Source organism: Solanum pennellii, chromosome 6, assembly GCF_001406875.1.
Source record: "Solanum pennellii chromosome 6, SPENNV200".
Taxonomy (NCBI): domain Eukaryota; kingdom Viridiplantae; phylum Streptophyta; class Magnoliopsida; order Solanales; family Solanaceae; genus Solanum; species Solanum pennellii.
This window is the reverse complement of record NC_028642.1, coordinates 3134888-3155969: the sequence shown is the minus strand read 5'-3', so window position 1 is coordinate 3155969 and position 21082 is coordinate 3134888. Positions and strand designations below refer to the sequence as shown.

Below are 21082 nucleotides of genomic sequence, written 5' to 3'. Positions count from 1 at the left end.
ATAAAAGTGTATTTTATTTAGTGTACATGAAAAAAACAAAGTCTTGTTAGTTGTAGTTCTTTTTATTCTAGTTTAATTTAACTATTTAACATGTTTAAAAAATTATATGTGTGAGCATGAGCGTGAGCGTGAGCGTGAGCGTGAGCGTGAGCTTGATTATATTACTTTTTATTTACCCTATATATAGATAAGAAACATGAAGGTTCAATTAAATTATACGAAATTACGTAATAAAGCAAATTAATTATTTAATTACTCATCATAGCTATATTTTGCTATAATTACCACTCGCGACTAACATTATACTTTAATTACCTGAGTTGACTTCGAGTTTGTATAATTAGTCACGTTTGTATATGTATAATTCGCAGAATACACAAATACATATGTTTAATATACAATTATGTAACCTATATACATATACAATTTACCTCTCTCTCACTCTCTTCCCTCTCTCGCTCGCCTCTCTCCTCCCCTTCCCAATCTCGCTTGCCATATATACAAATGTATATGTATAATATACAATTATATACATATACAATTCACCTCTCTCCCACTCTCTTCCCTCTCTCGCTCGCCTCTTCCTCCCTCTCCCAATATCACTCGCCTCTCTTCTCCCTCTCCCACTCTCACCTGCCATATATACTAATACATATGTTTAATACACAATTATCTAATCGATATACATATAGAATTCACCTTTCTCCCACTCTTTCCCCATCTCTCTCGCCTCTCTCCTCTCTCTCCCAGTCTCGCTCGCCTCTCTCCTCCATATAACATGTAGCTACGAATTGTAAATATCAAACTATAATTTATGGAGAATAATTAGGCTATTTTTAAGTGGTTATATGTGAAAGTTTCTCAAAATTTAAGCTAGATAAAAACGGAAAGTTACAACAAATTGACAGTTAACGAGTCCTTAAAATACATAGTACATTAACAATGATAAATTTAAGATTTAAAATTTACGACTTTCAAATTCAAAAGTCATTTCAAACTACTAATTTGTGTATATTTGATAAAATAATATTTGGATGAACGCTATTATTTTAATTAGACTTGTAAGCTATACTCCTCTAATTCAGTCTTAATTTTTAATAAATGTATCTTAATTTATGCGTATGTTCTACGCATAACTTTGGACCTTTTATGAACTAAGCATATATTAAAATCAGGATATGCAACTACAACTTGACTATGATAATTAAGAACTAGTGATAATGCTAGTAGTAGGAGTCCGGAGTCTAAAGAGTATAAAATGTTAATAAAAATTTTAAAATGATATATGAATTTTTATTTTAACTTAAAGGGTAAAATTGCTAGAAGAGCAGCGATTTGGCTCGTCGGAAAAAGCAAAATCGCTGCAATAGCATCGATTTGCAAAATTTGATATTTTTTTAAAGAAAAATTAATGATTTTTTAATAAATCGCTGCCTAAGCAGCGATTTTTTTTAAATATTTTTTTAATTTTTTATTTGAAATTAAAATTAAGAGCAAATCGCTGCAAGTCTCCAAAAAAAATGTTTATATTTTTTTAAATCAAATTTTTAAAAAAAGAAATTATTTTAAAACTTTTAAAATAAATTTTTAATTTTTTTTAGAAATTTTAATTTTAAATTTTTTTACTACTTATTCCAAAATAAATTAATGATTTTTTAAAATAAGTAGTAATCAAAATTTAAAAAAATTTTGATTTAAAAAAAAAATTGGAGACAAATTGCTGCACTTGCAGCGATTTGCTCTTAATTTATCTTCTTTTTTTTTTAATTTCAAATAAATAAATAAAAAGTTTTATTTAAAAAAAAAGTTATTTTGGAAATCGCTTTAAAAAAATCAAATTTTGCTTTTTCCGGCGAATGATATCACTGCTCTTCTAGTGATTTTGCGCATTTGGTTAAAATAAAAATTCATATACCGTTTTGAAATTTTTGTTAACATTTTATACCCTTTAGGCTCCGCACTCCTAGTAGTAGTACTTAAAATATTTATGTTAAGACTTTTAATTCCACAAATTAGACCTCAAGTAAAGATAACAAAAGGCTAGTTCGTTGCACTATTTTACTTGGTTTAATTAAATAAGGATTCTGAAAATAAAAATAAAGCAAATTTTGAAGGAAAAAAAAAGGTAATTTACTGCATAAAGCATCTTATATTAGTATATTTGGAAAAGAATCATTAGAACAAAATTTTATTTATATGCTTATTAGATTAATCAGTTGTTCTCAAAAAGACCTATCAAATAAAAGAACTATAAATTAGAACGACTAACAGCATAATAGAAGTTTATATACGTAAATTGTTAAATAAATCGTTCGTTATGTCTAATCGAGCACTTTTGGATGAATAACATAACTATACATATGAAATATCTTTTTAAGATTCCAAAAATGGTAGTAGATTCTAAATTTATAATTCTAAAAGTGCAATCAATGTAGAAAATTCAATGCATTTGAATATGGTTGTAGCCATTGGGCCATCTAGTGCATTATTAGTGGAAGTAGTTGTTATATCCATGGCCAAAATGTAGTGATAAAAATACAAAATGAAAGATTCACTTTATGTTATTGGCATTATATACAATGAGTTCAATACTTAAAATTTCAACCAACAATAGATTTTGAACTCTTGTCATTTTAAAACTTAGACAAGTCCAATACTATAAACTCTCACATTTACATTATACTACACCAGTTCATAGGTTCTTCTTTGATGACATGATCCATCGTTAGAGATCGATTCGATTCGTAGCCAACATAAGGAGAAGAGTTGTAGTAGGTTGAACCATAATAAGGTTGATCAAACATGGCTCCTCCTCTAGTAGGATAGTAAGAAGTTGGCTCATTCAATGCATGATTGTAGCCATAAGGTCCATCTAGTGAATTATAGTTATTATTATAACCATGGCCAACATGGCCATAATTATAGTGTCCATGTTGATTTCTTGGAGTATTATTAATAATAGAAGGATGCTTCAATTTCACATTTATTAATTCTGCATGTTGACCTGACTTTAACAATGCTAATAACAACCTATTGGGATCCACCTCTCCACAAACATTTGCTGTTCCTTTTTCTGCATCTATTGTCAATGCATACACTCCTATACAGAATCGAATTCAGAATCAAGAGTCAGATAATATAAAATATACATCTTGATAAGTAAACACTTAGTTACACGTGAATAAAAAGTCACACATGTCATGACAAGTATATACATGCACCTCAAAACGGATCAACTTTATTTTTTTTTATATCAAACGAAGAATTTAAGTTATATATACTAATTACCTCGTACGGAGTGCAACACTTCCATCATCTTCATTTTGCAGGATTCACAATGGATGTTCACTTTCAAATTGCAACTCTACGATAAACAAATAAACAGTTGAACTGAGTTCGATCAAACTTTTAAAATCTGCTTATTTTTAAAAATATTTCGTGAAATAAATTTTTGAAAAGGAATATTATATAGTGAAAAAAAAATAAAGGTTTTTTCTCTTACCACGTCTGCAATGGGCTCCATTGAAATTAATTATTGGTGTCTAAACAACTGGTTTAAAAAATTAACAAAAAAAAAATCAGTATGAGGAGAGAAGATATATTACATGCAACTAATATTCAATGTTATGTAATTATGTAAAATGTTTTTTACAATTAGTTCACCGCTAAAAAAAGACGAAGTTAGAGTAAATACAAGTCCAATAAAATTCAGTAGCTTCGATCAAATCTATTAAATATGTACATATCATTAGCAATCAAAAACTAAGAGCAATTTTGAACTTGTAAGTTTTAATTTTTGACTCCACATCTGCACGAGAATAAAGGAATATCCGAACATAGGTTGAGAAAACTAACCTTAGAATATAATGAAATTGCAAAATGGAAGATATTACGATTAAGAGGAGTGATAATAAGGTTTTTAATAATGAGATTATGCAAATGGTGTATATAATTTCCAAGATTTTATTTATGGCTAAAAATGGTAAAATAAAGATTTGTTCCCTTTGAAATGGTTTTGAGAATGGAAACTAATAAATGTAGAGATTAAAAGAAGAAATCAAATATCTTATCAATATACATTTAAGTATATTAATTTTCAAATTTGTTACTTGAACAATATTATGACTAGGGGAACAAAAATGTCAGCACTAAATCCAACGTAAAATTATGATTATTTACACCGACAATATAAAGAACTTTATATTATAAGATTATTTTTCAAAAAATTAACTATAAATATCAGCCTATAATAAGTTTAACGATATAATTTACTATATTGAAAAAGAGTCTTAAGTTGTGTATTATTTGTGTATAAATTTCTACACTATTAGCATGTTTTGATATGATAACGTAGAGATCCTTTATATTATCGAATAAATATAATCAACAATCGGTCAATTTTCAATATTGAAATGACTAGCACATCTAAAAGATTTAAAAACCCAAGGGTATGGTCTAGACACCTTAAAGCTAAAAACGGTCTAGAATAGATAATGTTATTTCATTGATAAGAAGTAACATATATAAGATAAATTAATCGAAGTGCACGTACACAAATGATAAGGTTGAAGATGATACTATCAAGACCAGAGAAGTATTAAAATCATCAACACTAATTCATCTCATCATATGTAACAACACCTTGAATAACAAAAAGCAAATAAACTCATTCAAGAAATTAGAGTAGAGTTTCAAATAAATGCAAAGAACATATATTATTAGTAATACCATAAAAAATGAACAAGACTTGGATTTCTTTTGACACTTTCATAAAAAAAAATATTTGCATCAGCAATTATCAAGTCTTGTATTTTCCACAATGAACAATTTAAAGTCTTTTCTATCATCAACCTGCCTAGAGAGAACCATAGTGAACCTAAAATCACCTAAATCATGAAGCCTCAGTTTATTACTTTTGAAACAACGCCCGCGCCAACTGTTCTACCACCTTCTCGCAAAGCAAATCTTTGTCCTGCAAATTTTTACATAAAATGGCATCAAAACAATTATATCCGTTCTAGTTCTACGATAAATAAAAACACATAAACTGAGTATCATGTCTAAGATATAAATTCACTTGACTGGATAACACAGCCTGCATGATAGTGAACGCCTATTTCATTCTTTTCAAATGCAAAGACAACATATATAATAGGTGATTTCTTTCCATCTTGTCCAAGCCTAGGTGGACAAATTACCCGGTACATACACTGGCTATAAGTAGCAAGTACTCCGTGGAATTGGTTGAGAAGTGTACAAGCCCACAGTTATAAATAAAAATATATCTGGATTTACTAGCCAAAAGAATCTCTTTCCTGACCTAATCATCACAAGTGCATCAAAGAAATTTCATGACTGATCAAAGTTATTCGATAATCAAATTCATCAGCACCATTGAGTTATCTTGCATAGTAATAGGCCAGTGAGTTGGTATAATGTTAATCAAGATGTAATAGCAGCATTATGGGGCACAAGGTGTGTGACGGCCATGAGTATAATTAATTTGAGAATAAGATCGACTATCGCATCAGTAGTGAGACCGTGACAATCAGTAAAAGCAAATCCCTTGTAAAAATGACACCACCATCAGCCACCCGAAGTGAGGTGATTTGTAAAATTTATCTTCTGCCACTAGAACGAACAGTAATTCTTTAATGATAATGAACATTTTGAATATATCATTGTCCATCTTCAAGGGAGTAAAATAAGAATCAGAAAATTTTACAAGAATATTGCTTCTATATAGAACCAAAAGCCTGAATAATTTACTCACCTGCATCAAGGGGAACTGGAGACATCAGCTCAAAAGTAGCAGTAACATTATCCCCAGGCATAACCATCTTGACATTTTCAGGCAACTCCACTTTGCCGGTGATGTCAGCAGTCCTCATGTAAAATTGAGGCATATAATTTGAGAAGAAGGCAGTGTGTCGACCACCTTCATCCTTTGTAAGTACATATATCTCTGCTTCAAATTTCTTGCATGTTTTCACACTTCCAGGCTTTGCAATCACCTACAATACAAAAGGCCTATGAATGTTTGCAACATATGTATGTAAAAGAAATCTATTTTCTCAAGATTCCAGACTCCGATCTCATCATGAATAACAGTACATGCTTGATACAATCACAAGAGAATAGAATTAGATTTGCTCCTATTTCCTGTCAATTAGGTGGAAAACCGAACCACTCTTTCTAGGCTGATGATAGAGGGTGCACCTAACATTGCAAAAAGGAACCTGATTCATAATTGCTTTTATTAAATTTCAGACAATAGGGATACAACATGAATAGAACAATAGTAGAGGTAGCAATAAATGGAAAAATAAAGATGAAGACAGGTAAAAAGTTCTATGAAGGAAGTCACAGCAGCTACAAACTGGCCACAAAAATGTCCAATTAGTTGTAGCAAAATTTCAAACGTACCATTCCTCGCGTAATGTCGTCTCGTTTCAAGCCACGAAGAAGAAGGCCAACATTATCACCAGCCTAGTTAAGAATTTTGAGGGGGGGGGGGGGCAATGATCAGTTAATGCAGTAAGAAATTATTACAAAAGTGATTAAGATTAGGTTAGATTTTTACTTGTCCATGATCCAAGATCTTCTTGAACATTTCAACACCAGTAACTGTAGATTTTAAAGTGCCCTATAAAAGAAAATTGATATCAGGAGCATGTGTTACAAAGAGCAGAATTACATACTTTTATCAAGTATCAGATATTTAACAAAGGAATCAGAGCTATTAAAACTTCAAAGCCAGCTAAGACTGTCATTTGGATCAAGCATCTTAATCATCAGAAAAATATATGAACTCAGGCCTCAGCCAAAGCTTATGAATAGAACAAGTCGTCAAACCTGAAAATTATAGTAACCATCTAACCCTTTGCTTTTACTTTTAACAGATAGGATTATCAAGAATTCTATCCAGTAGCCCATAACACCAATAAGATAAAGCAAAAGTCACTTGCTTATTAATCAGGTGATGACAATCATGTTATTGTTGTCCTCGACTGTTTCAACTGAAACAGGGTGAACAAAAAGATATAATTCAGATAACTGCCCCTCGGAATTAATAGTCAAATTATGAAATAACAATTGCCTCCCCAAATAAAGAATAAAAATAAAAGGATTACATGTTACCTGCATCAGTCCTAAAATCTCCACATCTTCTCCAACTTTTATGGTTCCTTGTTCAACACGCCCAGTAGCAACAGTTCCACGTCCCTACGAAACATAAAGAGGAAATAATCAACAAAACGAAAAACTAATAAGGAATACCACAGAATCAAGCAACTAAGAAGCATTGATTTGCTATTTCGATTCAAGTAGACATTTTTCCTTCGTTTTGCAGCAAAGGATTTGTTAGACTTTAAAAACATAAAAATAAGAAAAAGTTAGAAACGTGAAAGTGAAGTTGAATTTTAAAAAACAGTTCAGAAAAAGAACTCTTGAAACCACAAAGTTAAAGAACATCTAAATACCTGAATCGAAAATACATCTTCTATTGGCATTAGGAATGGTTTATCAAGCTGACGCACTGGATCAGGGATATATTCATCTACAGCCTCCATCAACTTCAGAATAGCTTTTTTCCCAATTTCTTCATTTGTACTCTGTAATGCAGAAAGAGCTGAACCACGAACGATAGGGATGTCATCCCCAGGAAATTTGTAGAAACTAAGCAGCTCTGCAAACAGGAAAGCTCTTGGAAGGAAATTTAGAAAAGATGTTATCGCAGTTACCAAGACTTCAAAGTGCAACAAAATCCACACGTGTCCGAAAAAACTGGTTACCTCGGAGTTCCATTTCAACAAGTTCCAGGAGTTCTGGATCATCAACAGCATCAACCTTGTTCAGAAAGCACACAAGTGATGGTACACCTACCTGTGAAATGTAGGCACAGGGTAAAATTAGAATCACAACATAAAGCTTTCAGGTAGTTTACTAGTCTATCACAAACTGACACATATCCACCTGGCGTGCAAGCAGAATATGCTCCTTTGTTTGTGGCATGGGTCCATCAGGGGCAGATACAACTAGAATACCACCATCCATTTGGGCAGCTCCAGTAATCATATTCTGTGGAAAAAGAATTTATGAGGAAGTGGACAAAATGGGAGTTTGTATTAGGGAAAAAGAGAAACTATTATCTTGTACTGGAAATCAAGTTTTTGACATTGACAAGCATAACGTATAATACCAGACAAATTTATCTAAAGAGGTAGCTCAAACTTCAGATACATTACTAGCTGACATGCTTTAACTATCACATACTGTCCCAAAAGACACGTAGTAACTTTTTAAAAAATGGTAAGGTTGTATAAATGAAGCACACAGATTGTGCCAAAAATTACATACAATTAGTTTCTTTACAATTACTGATGGAAGCTGAGTAAATCTGCCATCCTATAAACTGCATTAACATCTTCTCGTTGATACCAACCCACCTCTCAAGACGTACTTTACCAGAAAATATCGACAAAAGAATAAAGAGTCGGATTCTGGACAAACAACTGCTGCAGCAATTGTCTAGCAGTTATCTGGCAGTTTAGTGTCAGTCTTATCCTTTTATGTTCTCTCTATATATGTCATTACGATTAGTTATTGGTAGGATGTAAGTAAGAATCAAAAGTACTATTTTCTGGAGTCTTGTCCACTCCACACGGACAACTTTATTTGTATAGTTGTGTTTAAGGCACTTGCACAAACTGTTTTCAGTAAATCTACTTACTTTGTTTTATTTTGTCGGATCTCTACTTCTGGTTACTATCAGTTTTGGTATCAGAGCAGATCGATCCAACATGGTCAATACTAGATTATCGAATTCCCAAGAAGGTGTTCCTAATGTTGAATCTCTTGCCCAACAATTATCTGCCATAGCGTCAAAGTTAAATACGATTGACTCACTGGCAGCAGATGTTGCAACGTTGAAGGCCCAGACTAGGTGGACTCAACAAGAAGAATCCAGTCACAGAAACCGTAATAAAGGAAAGTCTGTTTGGCAAGACGAGGAAGAAGACAGGATAGTCCATCTTGGTCAAAAAATCCTCCCCGAAAGCCATACACAAAGATGGAATTCCTTAGATTTGAAGGAGGAGATCCTAGAGAGTGGATTTTGAAAGCAAAAAATATTTCTGCTATTATCAAACTCAAGAAGAACATAAAGTTGACATCGCGACGATGTATTTGGAAGGGGATGCTCTGGATCTCTTCTCTTGGATAAATCGTGAGCGAACTATACTTTTATAGGGAATGACTTTGCTTTCGTTACCATGAGAAATTTGCACCCGGTCATAGATGCAAATCTGCAAAATTATCTCTCATGGAGATTACTGGAGAAGGTCAACTCGAAGAGGTTGACGAGGTCAATGCAGTAATTGGTGATAACCCTCAAGAAAATGACTTGGCTGAAATTTCCTTCCATGCCATTTTGGGACAATCAGTGGGTGCTACAATGAAGCTTCAGGGTGAGATCAATGGTAAAAAGGTTTTAATACTTGTGGATAGTGGGTCCACACATAATTTTGTGGCTGATTCCATTGTGGAGGAGCATAATATACCAGTAGAAATGGTTCCAACATTCGGTGTGCAAATAGGGAATATGGATATCATACGCTGCAATAAAGTTTGTTGGAATCTTCAAATTCAATTGCCAGGCTTTAGTATCACTCAGGAATTACTACCCTTTTGCAATTGGAGGGGCTGATTTGGTTTTTGGTATCAAATGGTTAGCTTCTCTCAATACGATTCAAGCTAACTGGAAGGATATGTTCATAATTTTTAATTGGCAAGGGAAGCGTTACAAATTGCAAGGCGTGAGATCGACAGATTCTGCCACAACTTCTCTCCAATCTTTTAACATGGTAACAGAGGTTCCGAGTAATGCATTCCAAACCCTTTTACATGAATTCCAATTTGTGTTTTCTGAACCAACATCTCTTCCACCATTTAGAGCACATTCTCATGCTATTCCTCTGTTACCAAATTCTAAACCTCCAAACATCAGACCTTACCGTTACCCACATGGTCAAAAAACTGAAATAGAGAGCCAAGTTGCAGCTTTATTAGAATTTGGTTTCATTCGCCCTAGTTTAAGTCCCTTTGCTAGTCCGGTTCTGCTAGTTAAAAAGAAAGATAACTCTTGGCGATTTTGTGTGGATTACCGTAGCCTAAACAAAATCACTGTCCCGGACAAATATCCAATTCCAAATATTGATGAGTTGTTAGATGAATCACATGGGACCACAATTATTTCAAAAATTGATCTTCGTTCCGGATACCATCAAATTCGAGTCCAACCTGATGATGTCTATAAAACTGCCTTTCGCACTCATTCAGGCCATTACGAGTTTCTCGTAATGCCTTTTGGACTCACCAATGCACCATCCACATTTCAAGGTGCCATGAATGATCTTTTCAGGCCATATCTTCGAAAATATGTCCTAGTGTTCTTTGATGATATTCTAATCTACAGTTGATCCTCAGACACACCAACAACACCTTCAAACAGTCCTCCATCTTCTTTCTGCCAATTCGTTTTTTGCTAATCCAAAGAAATGTTTATTTGGTCAACACCAAGTTGGGTTTTTGGGTCATGTGATTTCTCAAGATGGAATAGCTGTGGATTCAGAAAAAATATATGCCGTGTTGGAATGGCCTGTTCCAAAGAATGTCAAGGAACTTCGTGATTTCTTAGGTCTCACTGGTTATAATAGGCGCTTTGTTAAGAACTATGGGATCATTGCTCGTCCTTTAACAGAATTGACCAAGAAAGATGCTTTTACCTGGCATGCAAAAGTAGAGCACGTTTTCCAAAATCTTAAGAAAATTTTGACGTTAGTACCAGTGCTTCGTCTTCCAGATTTCACTCAACAGTTTACAGTTGAGTGTGATGCTTCATCTAATGGAGTTGGGGCTATTTTACTGCAACACTGTCATCCAGTAGCCTATTTCAGCAAGGGATTTTCCTTTTCTAGTCGCATTAAATCTACTTATGATCGTGAATTGCTAGCTTTGGTCCTTGCATTGCAAAAATGGAAGCATTATCTTTTCGGTTGATATTTTATTCACTATTGACCATTGTAGCCTAAAGTATCTCTTGCATCAGCGGGTGACTACTGTTGAACAACAACCTTTGTTGTTTAAATTATTGCCTTTCAATTTCACTATTGTCTATAAGTCAGGAAGTGAAAACAAAGGAGCTGATGCCTTATCTCGTCGCCCACAACATGCTGATTTTTATCTTTGGTGATGCCTATTCCATTAGATTTCAGTGATTTAACAGAAGCAATTGAAGTTGATCCATATACTAAGCAGATTCGAGATCAACTCTCTTCTGATCCATCGATTCATTCTGATTTCTCGTTGTCTGCTAACCATCTTTACTACAAATCTCGGCTGGTTATTCCTGATTATCCTGAACTCAAAATCAAGATTTTAGCAGATTTACATGATTCTCCTACAGGAGGGCACGGAGGTTACTTGAAAACTCTCAAAAGGGTATCTGCAAATTTTTTCTGGACTTGTTTAAGCATGATGTGAAGTTCTTTGTCCAGAAATTGTTTGATATGCTAGAAACATAAATATGAAACATTAGCTCCAGCTGGTCTCTTACAACCTTTACCCATTCCTAACCGAGTTTGGGAGGATATCTCCCTTGATTTCATTGTTGGGCTTCCTCCTTCTAATGGCTTTGTTACTATTGTTGTGGTGGTTGACAGGTTTAGCAAATACAACCATTTTCTTGCTTTATCTCATCCCTTTATTGCTAAAACAATGGCTAAAACAGTGGCTGGGGTTTTTTGTAAGGAAATTGTCAGGTTGCATGGTTTACCACGATCCATTCTTTCAGATCGTGATATTGTCTTCACAAGTGCTTTTTGGTAGGAACTTTTTCGCCTTAGTCGCACCCGTCTTCGTATGGGTACTTCCTATCATCCCCAATCTGACGGTCAAACGGAGGTGGTCAATCGATGCGTTGAAACTTACTTGCGTTGTTTTCCTCATGACAAGCCCAAATCATGTCTTCAATATCTAACTTAGGCTGAATATTCTTTCAACACTGGATACCATTCTTCAGCCAATATGACTCCTTTCCAGATTGTGTATGGGAGAGAACCACCACTCTTGCATCCCTTTGTTCATGGAGAAACTAAAATTGCTGAACTTGAATAGCAGCTTGTGGAACGAGATCAAATGTTAGAGGTAATACGTTCCAATCTCTTGAAGGCTCAATCCAGAATGAAGCTCAAGCTGATTCCAAGCGACGTGACTTGTCTTTTAATGTGGGTGCTGCTGTTTTCCTTCGTTTGCGACCTTATCGGCATAAGAGTTTAGCCAAACGTCTTAATGAGAAGCTTTCACCTCGATATTTTGGACCATACAAAATTGTTCGACGAGTTGGTCCTGTTTCTTATGAATTGCAGCTTCATGAAACATCTAAGGTACATCCTATTTTTCATGTCTCGCTGTTTCGTCCTGCTCGTGGTTGTTCTGATATTGCTTCCCCTCCACCTTTACCACTATCGGGTGAATTGGAATTTATGGTGGAACATGAAAAAGTTTTATCACATCGTTGGGTAAAAGACTCAGGAGTGCCAACTCTAGAATTACTTATTCAAGGGCGGCAACGGCCTGTTGAAGTCTAGTTGGGAAGACTATGACTTGCTTGCTGTTCAATTTCCTCTGTTCTGCCTTGAGGACAAGGCATCTTTTCAGGGGAGATGCACTGATACCAACCCACCTCTCAAGACGTACTTTAGAAGAAAATATCGACAAAAGAATAAAGAGTCGAATTCTGGACAAACGACTGTTGCAGCAGTTATCTGGCAGTTTAGTGTCAGTCTTATCCTTTTATGTTCTCTATATATATGTAATTAGGATAAGTTATTGGTAGGATGTAAGTAAGAATCAAAAGTACTATTTTCTGGAGTCCTGTCCACTCCATACAGACAACTTTATTTGTATAGTTGTGTTTAAGACACTTGCACAAACTATTTTCAGTAAATCTACTTACTTTGTTCTATTTTGTCGAATCTCTACTTCTGGTTACTATCACTCGTCTACACCAAAAAACCCAAAAGGAAATACATTTGTATTTCAGAGTGTAAATATTATCATATTTGCTTTCAGCACACCTTTGCTTCCTCTCCTTCCAAATCACCCACCAAACACCCTCAGAGATTGTCTCCCATATCTTCCTCTTGCACTTAACTATGCCCTTGCCAGTCCAGCATTGTAGCAGTTGTTTAATGGTTGACATAACCCAACTGAGCTAGAAAAGATTAACGAACATGGTTTCATAGCAAAGCTGCAGTGCAAAATTAAGTGATAAGTTTCATCTTCGCTCTTTTCAGACAGTAGGCATCCACTGCGAAGAGTCATCTCTCATTCACTCTCCATTGTAATTCTGTTGAGTGAGCACATCCTCAACCTCAAAACATGTTACTTTTAGCTTCTTAAGAAACAGACTGATTCCATTTTTGACTAATGACTGCTTTTTGGGGATATGGTAAATCCCACATCTCCAAGAACCCCTCTTCCCAGGATCCAACAATGGATTTCCCTTTTTATTAAAAAAGGATTTTTCCTTTTTCTCTTAGTAACTCGAACTCTTGATCATTTAGATAAGGATGGAGGGTGTCTCCTACTAGAAAGACTAATTAAGCAATAAGCACACCACTATGTTTTGAACAGCAAAAGTTTTCAACTTGTACTTCTCATATACTTCCAAAACATATAAGTTTTATCTTAAAAGACTCAAACATCACAGAAATTTATTTTGAAGGTTGGTCAAAGCAATACCTAGAAACAAATAGATAATTGCCTTTGAAATCTGCAAACTATGTTGCTCGGACTCTTCAAAAATGTCGACGGGTGTTGGATCCTCCAAAAATAGTGTATTTTTGAAGGATCCAATACGGGTGAGGCAACATTTTTGGAGTCCGAGCAACTTGGCAGCAAACTAAGAATAACATGCCACATTTAAACAGTAATTGTAATTGTTTATACAAAGTAAGCTCCATGTATGTGCTTTAATGTTAATCACATCAAACCAAACATTTTCTATCAAATATGAAACTATAGTGAAAAGCATACCAGCAGAGGGTCTATCATAAAACAACCTCTCTACCCCACAAAGGTAGGAGTAAAGTCTGTGTACATCCTACCCTCCCCAAACCCCACTTACAGGATTACGTAGGTTTGTCGTCGTTATTTTAAAAGCAATATCAAAATATTAGTTAACACATTTTATCTTCTAATGGTAAAGAATGTAACACTACCTCTATTGTGCAAGAATATATAAGAAAGGTTTACCTTATGCTCTACAGCTAGTGCCCAGGAAGGGAGTCAGCAACAACGAAAGGTGCTTCTAAAAATAGGAATTTAAACAAAGAAAATCTAAATATTATACCTTTTATACTAATTTTCTACAGCAGATAGAGAAAAAGACCACTTTCAATGTATTAACAGATTGGAATCTCTGAGTGTTACCTTTCTGCTCAAACCTTACAACTCAAATCTTGGGGAACCATTTAATGATATTGTTATAGGCCATAATCCCCTAAAAAGAAAACGGCCCCGTGATACAGAATTAACTGCATACATAACAACAACAAAAACATACCCAGTGTAATTCCACAAGTGGGGACTAAATTAACTGCATACACATTTTTTTTCAAGATTAAATTAGCTTGACCTTAAGCATTCCCTAGGTAGCCGTTAATAAGTATTCCCCATGTAATAATGACTTTCTTCAGTAAGAACCAAAAGGGCCTATGTAATAGGCACTTAAAGTCATAAAGTACGATGAATGCGATGATAGCATCAAAATAGGTAGGTTATGCATCTTACTTTAACATAATCTGCGTGCCCAGGGCAATCAACATGAGCATAGTGTCTTTTAGCAGTCTCATACTCCACATGGGCCTATGAAGCATCAGTTCCATTGTTAAAAAAAAAATTAAAAAAGAGGGAGTAAACACAAATGGTGTAGCATACCCACCGTAGCGATAGTAATTCCTCTCTTTTTCTCTTCAGGGGCTTTATCGATTTCATCAAAAGCAACAGCCTTTGCCTTTCCTTCTTCTGCTAGAACCTAGACAATGCACAGGTTCTTCTTGTGTCACGGCTTGATTAGATAACTGAATGAGGTCACAACGGAGGAAAACAAAATAACAAATACCAAAACTAACCAACTTTACCTTTGTAATTGCAGCTGTGAGAGTAGTCTTTCCATGATCAACATGGCCGATAGTTCCCACGTTAACATGAGGTTTTCTGCAGGAACCAAAAGATGTTATTAGATGAGAACAAAAATTGGATGGTGAAATTTTCAGTTCAACATTTCCAACTTAGCATAGTCGACTGAGGACAGAAATATGTTCCAATGTAGAACGCAATAGATATCACGGATTCATATAGATAACCGCAGCTACTTCAGGAGTGATTCATAATTTGTTAATTGTTTGCTTGACGTGGTTTCTTCTTGATATTTATCTTTCCATCCAACCAGTGAAGAGAAACCCGAAAACCTCCATATTTCAGGAACAATATATTCGGCTCTATTCAAATTTCATTTCATTCTAACAAAACAAATTTTTCCTAAGGCGTTCTTTATAAATGTAATCTGCACAGTGATCCTAAAGTATGAAATATTAAACTTACGTTCGACTGAAAGTAGCCATGGATCTTCACCATGTGTTAGGAAGTGTGAGAGTCTAATTTGCATTTTCGCTTTTCATTAAGTGAGAACTGGATGGAGAACAAGCAAATCATTAAAATGAGTGCTTGCATACTCTAATGCAAAAAGTGCCTTCAAACACAACATAGTTTTGCCTTCAAAAAGTGCTTATATTATAATTGTGTATCATTACAAGTTAAATCTCCAAACAATTTTTAAAAATATCAATCTAAGTTTCAGGTGAAGATAGCCATGGATCTACACCGTGTGTTAGGAAGTGTGAGTTGCATTTAGCTTTTCATTAAGTGAGAACTGAATGAATCAACAAGAAACTTACTAAAATGAATGCTCCCATGCTCTAATCAACCAACTACTCCTCTATTCAAAAGCTAGCCAAGGTTGAGCACATCAACCATTTGTATACATTCTGTTTAATTTGAACTTCATTTTCTTCTAACACAACATAGTTTTGCCTTCAAAAAGCGGTTTTTATAAATGCCTATCATTACAAATCTCAAGACAATAAAAATTCTGTCTTACCTGGATCAACAAGCAAATCATTCAAATGAGTGCTCAGATACACTGATCAATCAACAACTACACCTCAATCCAAATCTAAACAAAGTTCGGATATCAATCACTAACACCACATAATTCCATTTCAATCTAACACAACACAGCTTTGTAGAAAGGCGTTTTTTTTTTATAAATGCCTATCATAACAAATCTCTAAACAAGAAAAATTTCATTTTACCTGGATCAACAAACAAATTATTAAAATGAGTGCTCGCGTACCCTAATCAATCAATCAACTACACCTCAACTAACACAACATGTTGCCTTTAAGAACCCGATTTTCGTAATTCGGATCATTACACTGATATAAAAATCTCTAAAAAATTTCAATCTTACGTTCGAGTGAAGGTAGCCATGGATCTCCACCATGGATGGTTACAAAATGCAGGAGCTTCATTTACATTTATGGTTTCGGAGAGTGAGAATTGAGCTGGCACCGATCCTCTACAGCATGAAGAGTATAATTGAGGTGAAACTGCAAGCAATCGCTTTGAATTTGAGCTTCTAAAAGCAACTGACGCCATTGAAGAAGACGCAGAGCTGAGAAAAAAATGAAAAAATGGGTAGTGGAAATGTTTCGGATTTTACAAGGGTTTAGGGTTTAAGCGAGAGGAAAACGACGACGTGCTGTATTAGATGACTTCTCAAATGGATATTATGGGTCGGGTTTAGCCGTTTGAACATATAGAATAAGATTTGAATGATTCTACGTATGTAATTAGATCTGAATTTGGTTGTATTTACGTTTAAAGATTAGGTTGAATCTATGGGTAGCTCTTTTAATTTGATATTAATTTTCACTTGGATATTTTAAATAGACTTTATTCATTTTAAACATCTCAAGGTCATTTTAACACCTTTTTATTAATCAGCTAAAATTAAAATTACAAAGCGTGTGTAATACACTTGCGGATGATATGGCATGACGATAAATTAAAAACTGATGTGGTATTTGAATGTAAAAATAATAATTTTAAAATAAATTAGTATAACTTACATAAATACCATAGTGTAAAATATAAATTACCTTCTATTCCTATTATTTTTATAATTGCATAAATCCCATATTTTTTAGACATTTCAGATACATAATTAAGGATTCGGATACATTATTGTTGATACATTATGTATCAATCTGTTGCACTTATTAAGGAAAAAAAGCTATAAAATCAATTTAAAATCTCATGGTATCCATTTGTTCCACTAATTAAGGGGGAAAACTGAAAATTAGATTAAGATTCCACAAATTACGCTATTCCATTCAAAATTATTATCAAGAAGTCAAAATCATATAGTGTAACAATCTAAAAAGATCAAAAAATTAAATTTCTTCTTCTTGTTCATCGTTCTCTCTGTTTCATAAAAAAATATGTCAAAATTTTGAAAAGCGGGATGAGTTATGAAGGATTGTATGGAATTGTTGTTGGACAAACGATTTCTTTTGTAAATCTTCAAGTTCATCGAATATCTTTTTAATTTTAATTCAAGATTATCGAAAATTTTGAGATTCTAAATTCTTTTCCAGTCATTGAAGATCCTTTCCATTTTGATTCAAAATTGACGAAAACTTTGAATTTCAAAATTATTCTCCTAGTTCATTGAAGATTCTTTCAATTTTGATTAAAAATTATCAAAATTTTCGAGAAGATACATCATGAAGATCCTTTCAGTTTAAATTGATAAGTGTTGTATTTCTACTAGGTATACTAAATAAGAAAGTGTTGCCCATGAAATTTTAGGTTTGAGATCAATACATTATTATTTGGCAATTGTTATGTTACAGATACATTTAGTATAAATTCAAATTTACGTATCATAACTAAAAAATTAGTGTATGGTATATTATTATTTATGTATGTTCTTTTGTTTGAGATCATGAAGATCATTTCGATTGAATTGATAAATATTATATTTTTACTAGATACATTAAATAAGTAAGTGTTTCCCATAAGATTTTAAGTTTGAGATCGATAAATTATTGTTTGGTAATTTTTATGTATAAGATATATCTAGTATAAATTTGAATTTACTTATCATAACTAAAAAATAGTGTTTGATACATTATTATTTATGTCTGTTATTTTATTTGAGAAATACAACACTTTAAATTTTTCAAAAAATACACTATAGTAATTGTTTGAGATCGATACATTATTGTTTCGTAATTGTTATGTATCAGATACATTTAGTATAAATTTGAATCTACGTATCATAACTAAAATAAGTGTTGATACATTAATCGTTAAGTAAGATACATTACATTTTATACATAATACATTATTCTGATACGTTGATACATTAATTTAATGCTCAAAAATGAGGAATTTTGAAAATTTGTAAAGCAATAGATTTAAAGCTCGAGCATGTGTCCTTCCTCGATTTCTTCGCTCACAAATGTATCACTAATATAATTTGATATTGTGTACGGAAACATATTCTTCTAAATTTGAATAATCGTAGAAGATACATAGCAACACTTGATACATGATAAAATGATACATTTGGTAGAGACTACTTCTTTTCATTTCATAATGTAGTTTCACCAGCAAAAGAGGGTCTCCTAAAACTGATTTTTTTGCAGGAAACAATATGTATACATCATATCTTTTACCTTTCCCTTATGCATATTGTGAAGGTGAAAATGGAGGAGAATCCGATAATTCTTTGGAAAAAATTATAAAGCGAAAATTTGAGTTGTTTTGAAAAAAATTGTGGAGAGATATTACTGAAAATAGAGAAAATTAAATCTGAAAATTTAAAAATGAAGGAATTAAAGATTGATGGAGTGAAATAGGAAGAGATAGAGTGAGTAAAAATAGGAAGAGGTTGAGGGAGTGAAATAAGGAGTAAAAATAGAAAGAAAAAACGTGTATAACTTTATGTATCTGGAACAATGGGTTTGAAAGGAAAAAGAGGAATTTTAGAAATATTTTTAAATGATAGGAAATAATAGAAATTATGGAAAATAAAGATGTGTATATAGGTAATTTATCCAATAAATTATTCAAACAACTCTGCAATCATTTTTTTTTATTCTTCTTCCATTTTTTTTTTAAAAAAATCATTAGATTTTAGGTTTTTTTTAATTGATTTGACAATTATATAGGACATTCTTCTAATTTTTTTGAAAATAAATGTGTGTCTTGTTCTAAAAAATCTTTTTAAAATTAGTGTGATGACTTTTAAAAAATTTATTCTTATAAACATTTTTAAAATTAGTGTGATAATTTGTTTTATTTTTTTCATATTTTGTAAGTCTTTTATCATGAATTTTCATGGGGGGGGGGGGGGGNGGGGGGGGGGGGGGGGGGGGGGGAAGGAATAAGTGGCAGAGCTAAAAAGTGAAGAAGAAGGAAAATTTCATGTCAAGTCAGCAAAAAGTGTCAAATGACACAGCGAGACTCAACATGAGGTGTCTAAAATAAACAAAGTCTAATTGAGATGTCTAAGTAAAAATTGATGCCAATTTTAGAAGGGCTACCAATGAGTTCAGGCTAAAGATTAAGGTATGATTTTAGTGGTTACTAACGTGAGTTGAATACTATAAGGTTTCAGGTTGTACCTAATGTATGTTGCTAGTTAAAGGTGGAAAGTATCATGTGAAATTCATCAAAGGACGAGATATTTATCCCAAATACCATAATAATGATATATATATATATATATCGAAGTTCGAGAATTAAAAATGAGATGGATTGAAAATAAGATCATAAGTGAAACTGTAGCGTAAAGTTCAATTAGAAGCTTCTCCACGTATTAAGTTTCTACATAAGTTCATTCAAGATCCAATTTTAAACAAGTACATGTCCTAATATATGAAGAGTTGCCTAATACATTAACTATCATATTTGTTCTTGAATTTAATTTGTAATACATCAAACTTTGTATGAAAATTTAAATTATATTTGAATTGAGTACACATAAAACCAATTTAGAGATCATCATTTTAGTTGAATTCACAATGCTTGAAAATTTGTAAGTTTGCTTTACTAATTTCGGGATAAATTTAAATATATACGTCTTTTAAAATTGTAAAAATATTATTGAAAGTTGAGAGGCCACGTATATGATCAAACTTTAAATGTATATAATTAAAACGGAAATTATTTTTGCATGAATTTAAAGTACATATGATTGAAGATGTGATTCAGATTCATATAACTAAAATTGAAGTATTTTTGCATAAATATAACATACAGATGATTGAATATGTGATATTTATATCATATTTCAATCCCTTGTACTATATATAATAAAATATATTGGAGAGTCATTTTCATATCTTTAGTACTATAAAATATCAACAAATGAGATTTACTTATTTATTAATTTGGCTCAAGTTGAATACTCTTTATAGGAGAAAAGTCATATCTAATAATTGGTGTATAGTATAGTTTAAATCAAAAGACTTTTATATGATTAAAAAAAATTAGAAAACATATTTTTACATAATAATTTAAAATTAGATAATTCAATTTTTACCCTAAACTTTTTATTTTACAAAAATAATATATTTATTGACACCAACCAATCCAATTAGCTCCCTTCTACATGCATTCTTTTGATTTCATACATTCCTTTGTTACAGTTAGTCTTAATGAACTAGCTACTAAATAAAACATGAATTGCATTTATTTTATTTTGGTAGATAAATATTGCGTTGTTGATGCTGGTATACGGAACACAAGAAGATTTTTAGCTCCATTCATTGGAATGCGCTATCATTTGAAGGACTACCGAGGAAGTGAAAGAGAGCCTAAGAATGGAAAAGAGCTATTTAACTATAGACATGCTTCTCTGCGCAATGTAATTGAAAGAACTTTT

General features: G+C 32.9%; 2 protein-coding genes across 2 annotated transcripts; both read right to left on the bottom strand.

Moving 5' to 3' along the window:
* Positions 1–2672: 2672 nt before the first annotated feature.
* On the bottom strand, positions 2673–3523 carry LOC107022061 (heavy metal-associated isoprenylated plant protein 32-like). Its single transcript, XM_015222784.2, has 3 exons — positions 3503–3523; positions 3289–3364; positions 2673–3100 (listed from the first exon to the last, which is right to left on the bottom strand). Exons 1-3 carry the CDS (start codon positions 3521–3523, stop codon positions 2673–2675), a joined length of 525 nt encoding a protein of 174 aa, XP_015078270.1.
* A 1173-nt stretch (positions 3524–4696) lies between these two features.
* LOC107022040 (elongation factor Tu, mitochondrial-like) lies at positions 4697–16999 on the bottom strand. The gene is made up of 12 exons (XM_015222753.2): positions 16595–16999; positions 15204–15279; positions 15005–15097; positions 14854–14928; positions 7975–8079; positions 7794–7884; positions 7482–7687; positions 7141–7224; positions 6584–6646; positions 6427–6489; positions 5774–6014; positions 4697–4972 (listed from the first exon to the last, which is right to left on the bottom strand). The coding sequence occupies exons 1-12, from the start codon at positions 16780–16782 to the stop codon at positions 4902–4904; spliced, it is 1356 nt and encodes a 451-aa protein (XP_015078239.1). The 5' UTR covers positions 16783–16999; the 3' UTR covers positions 4697–4901.
* Positions 17000–21082: the final 4083 nt, after the last annotated feature.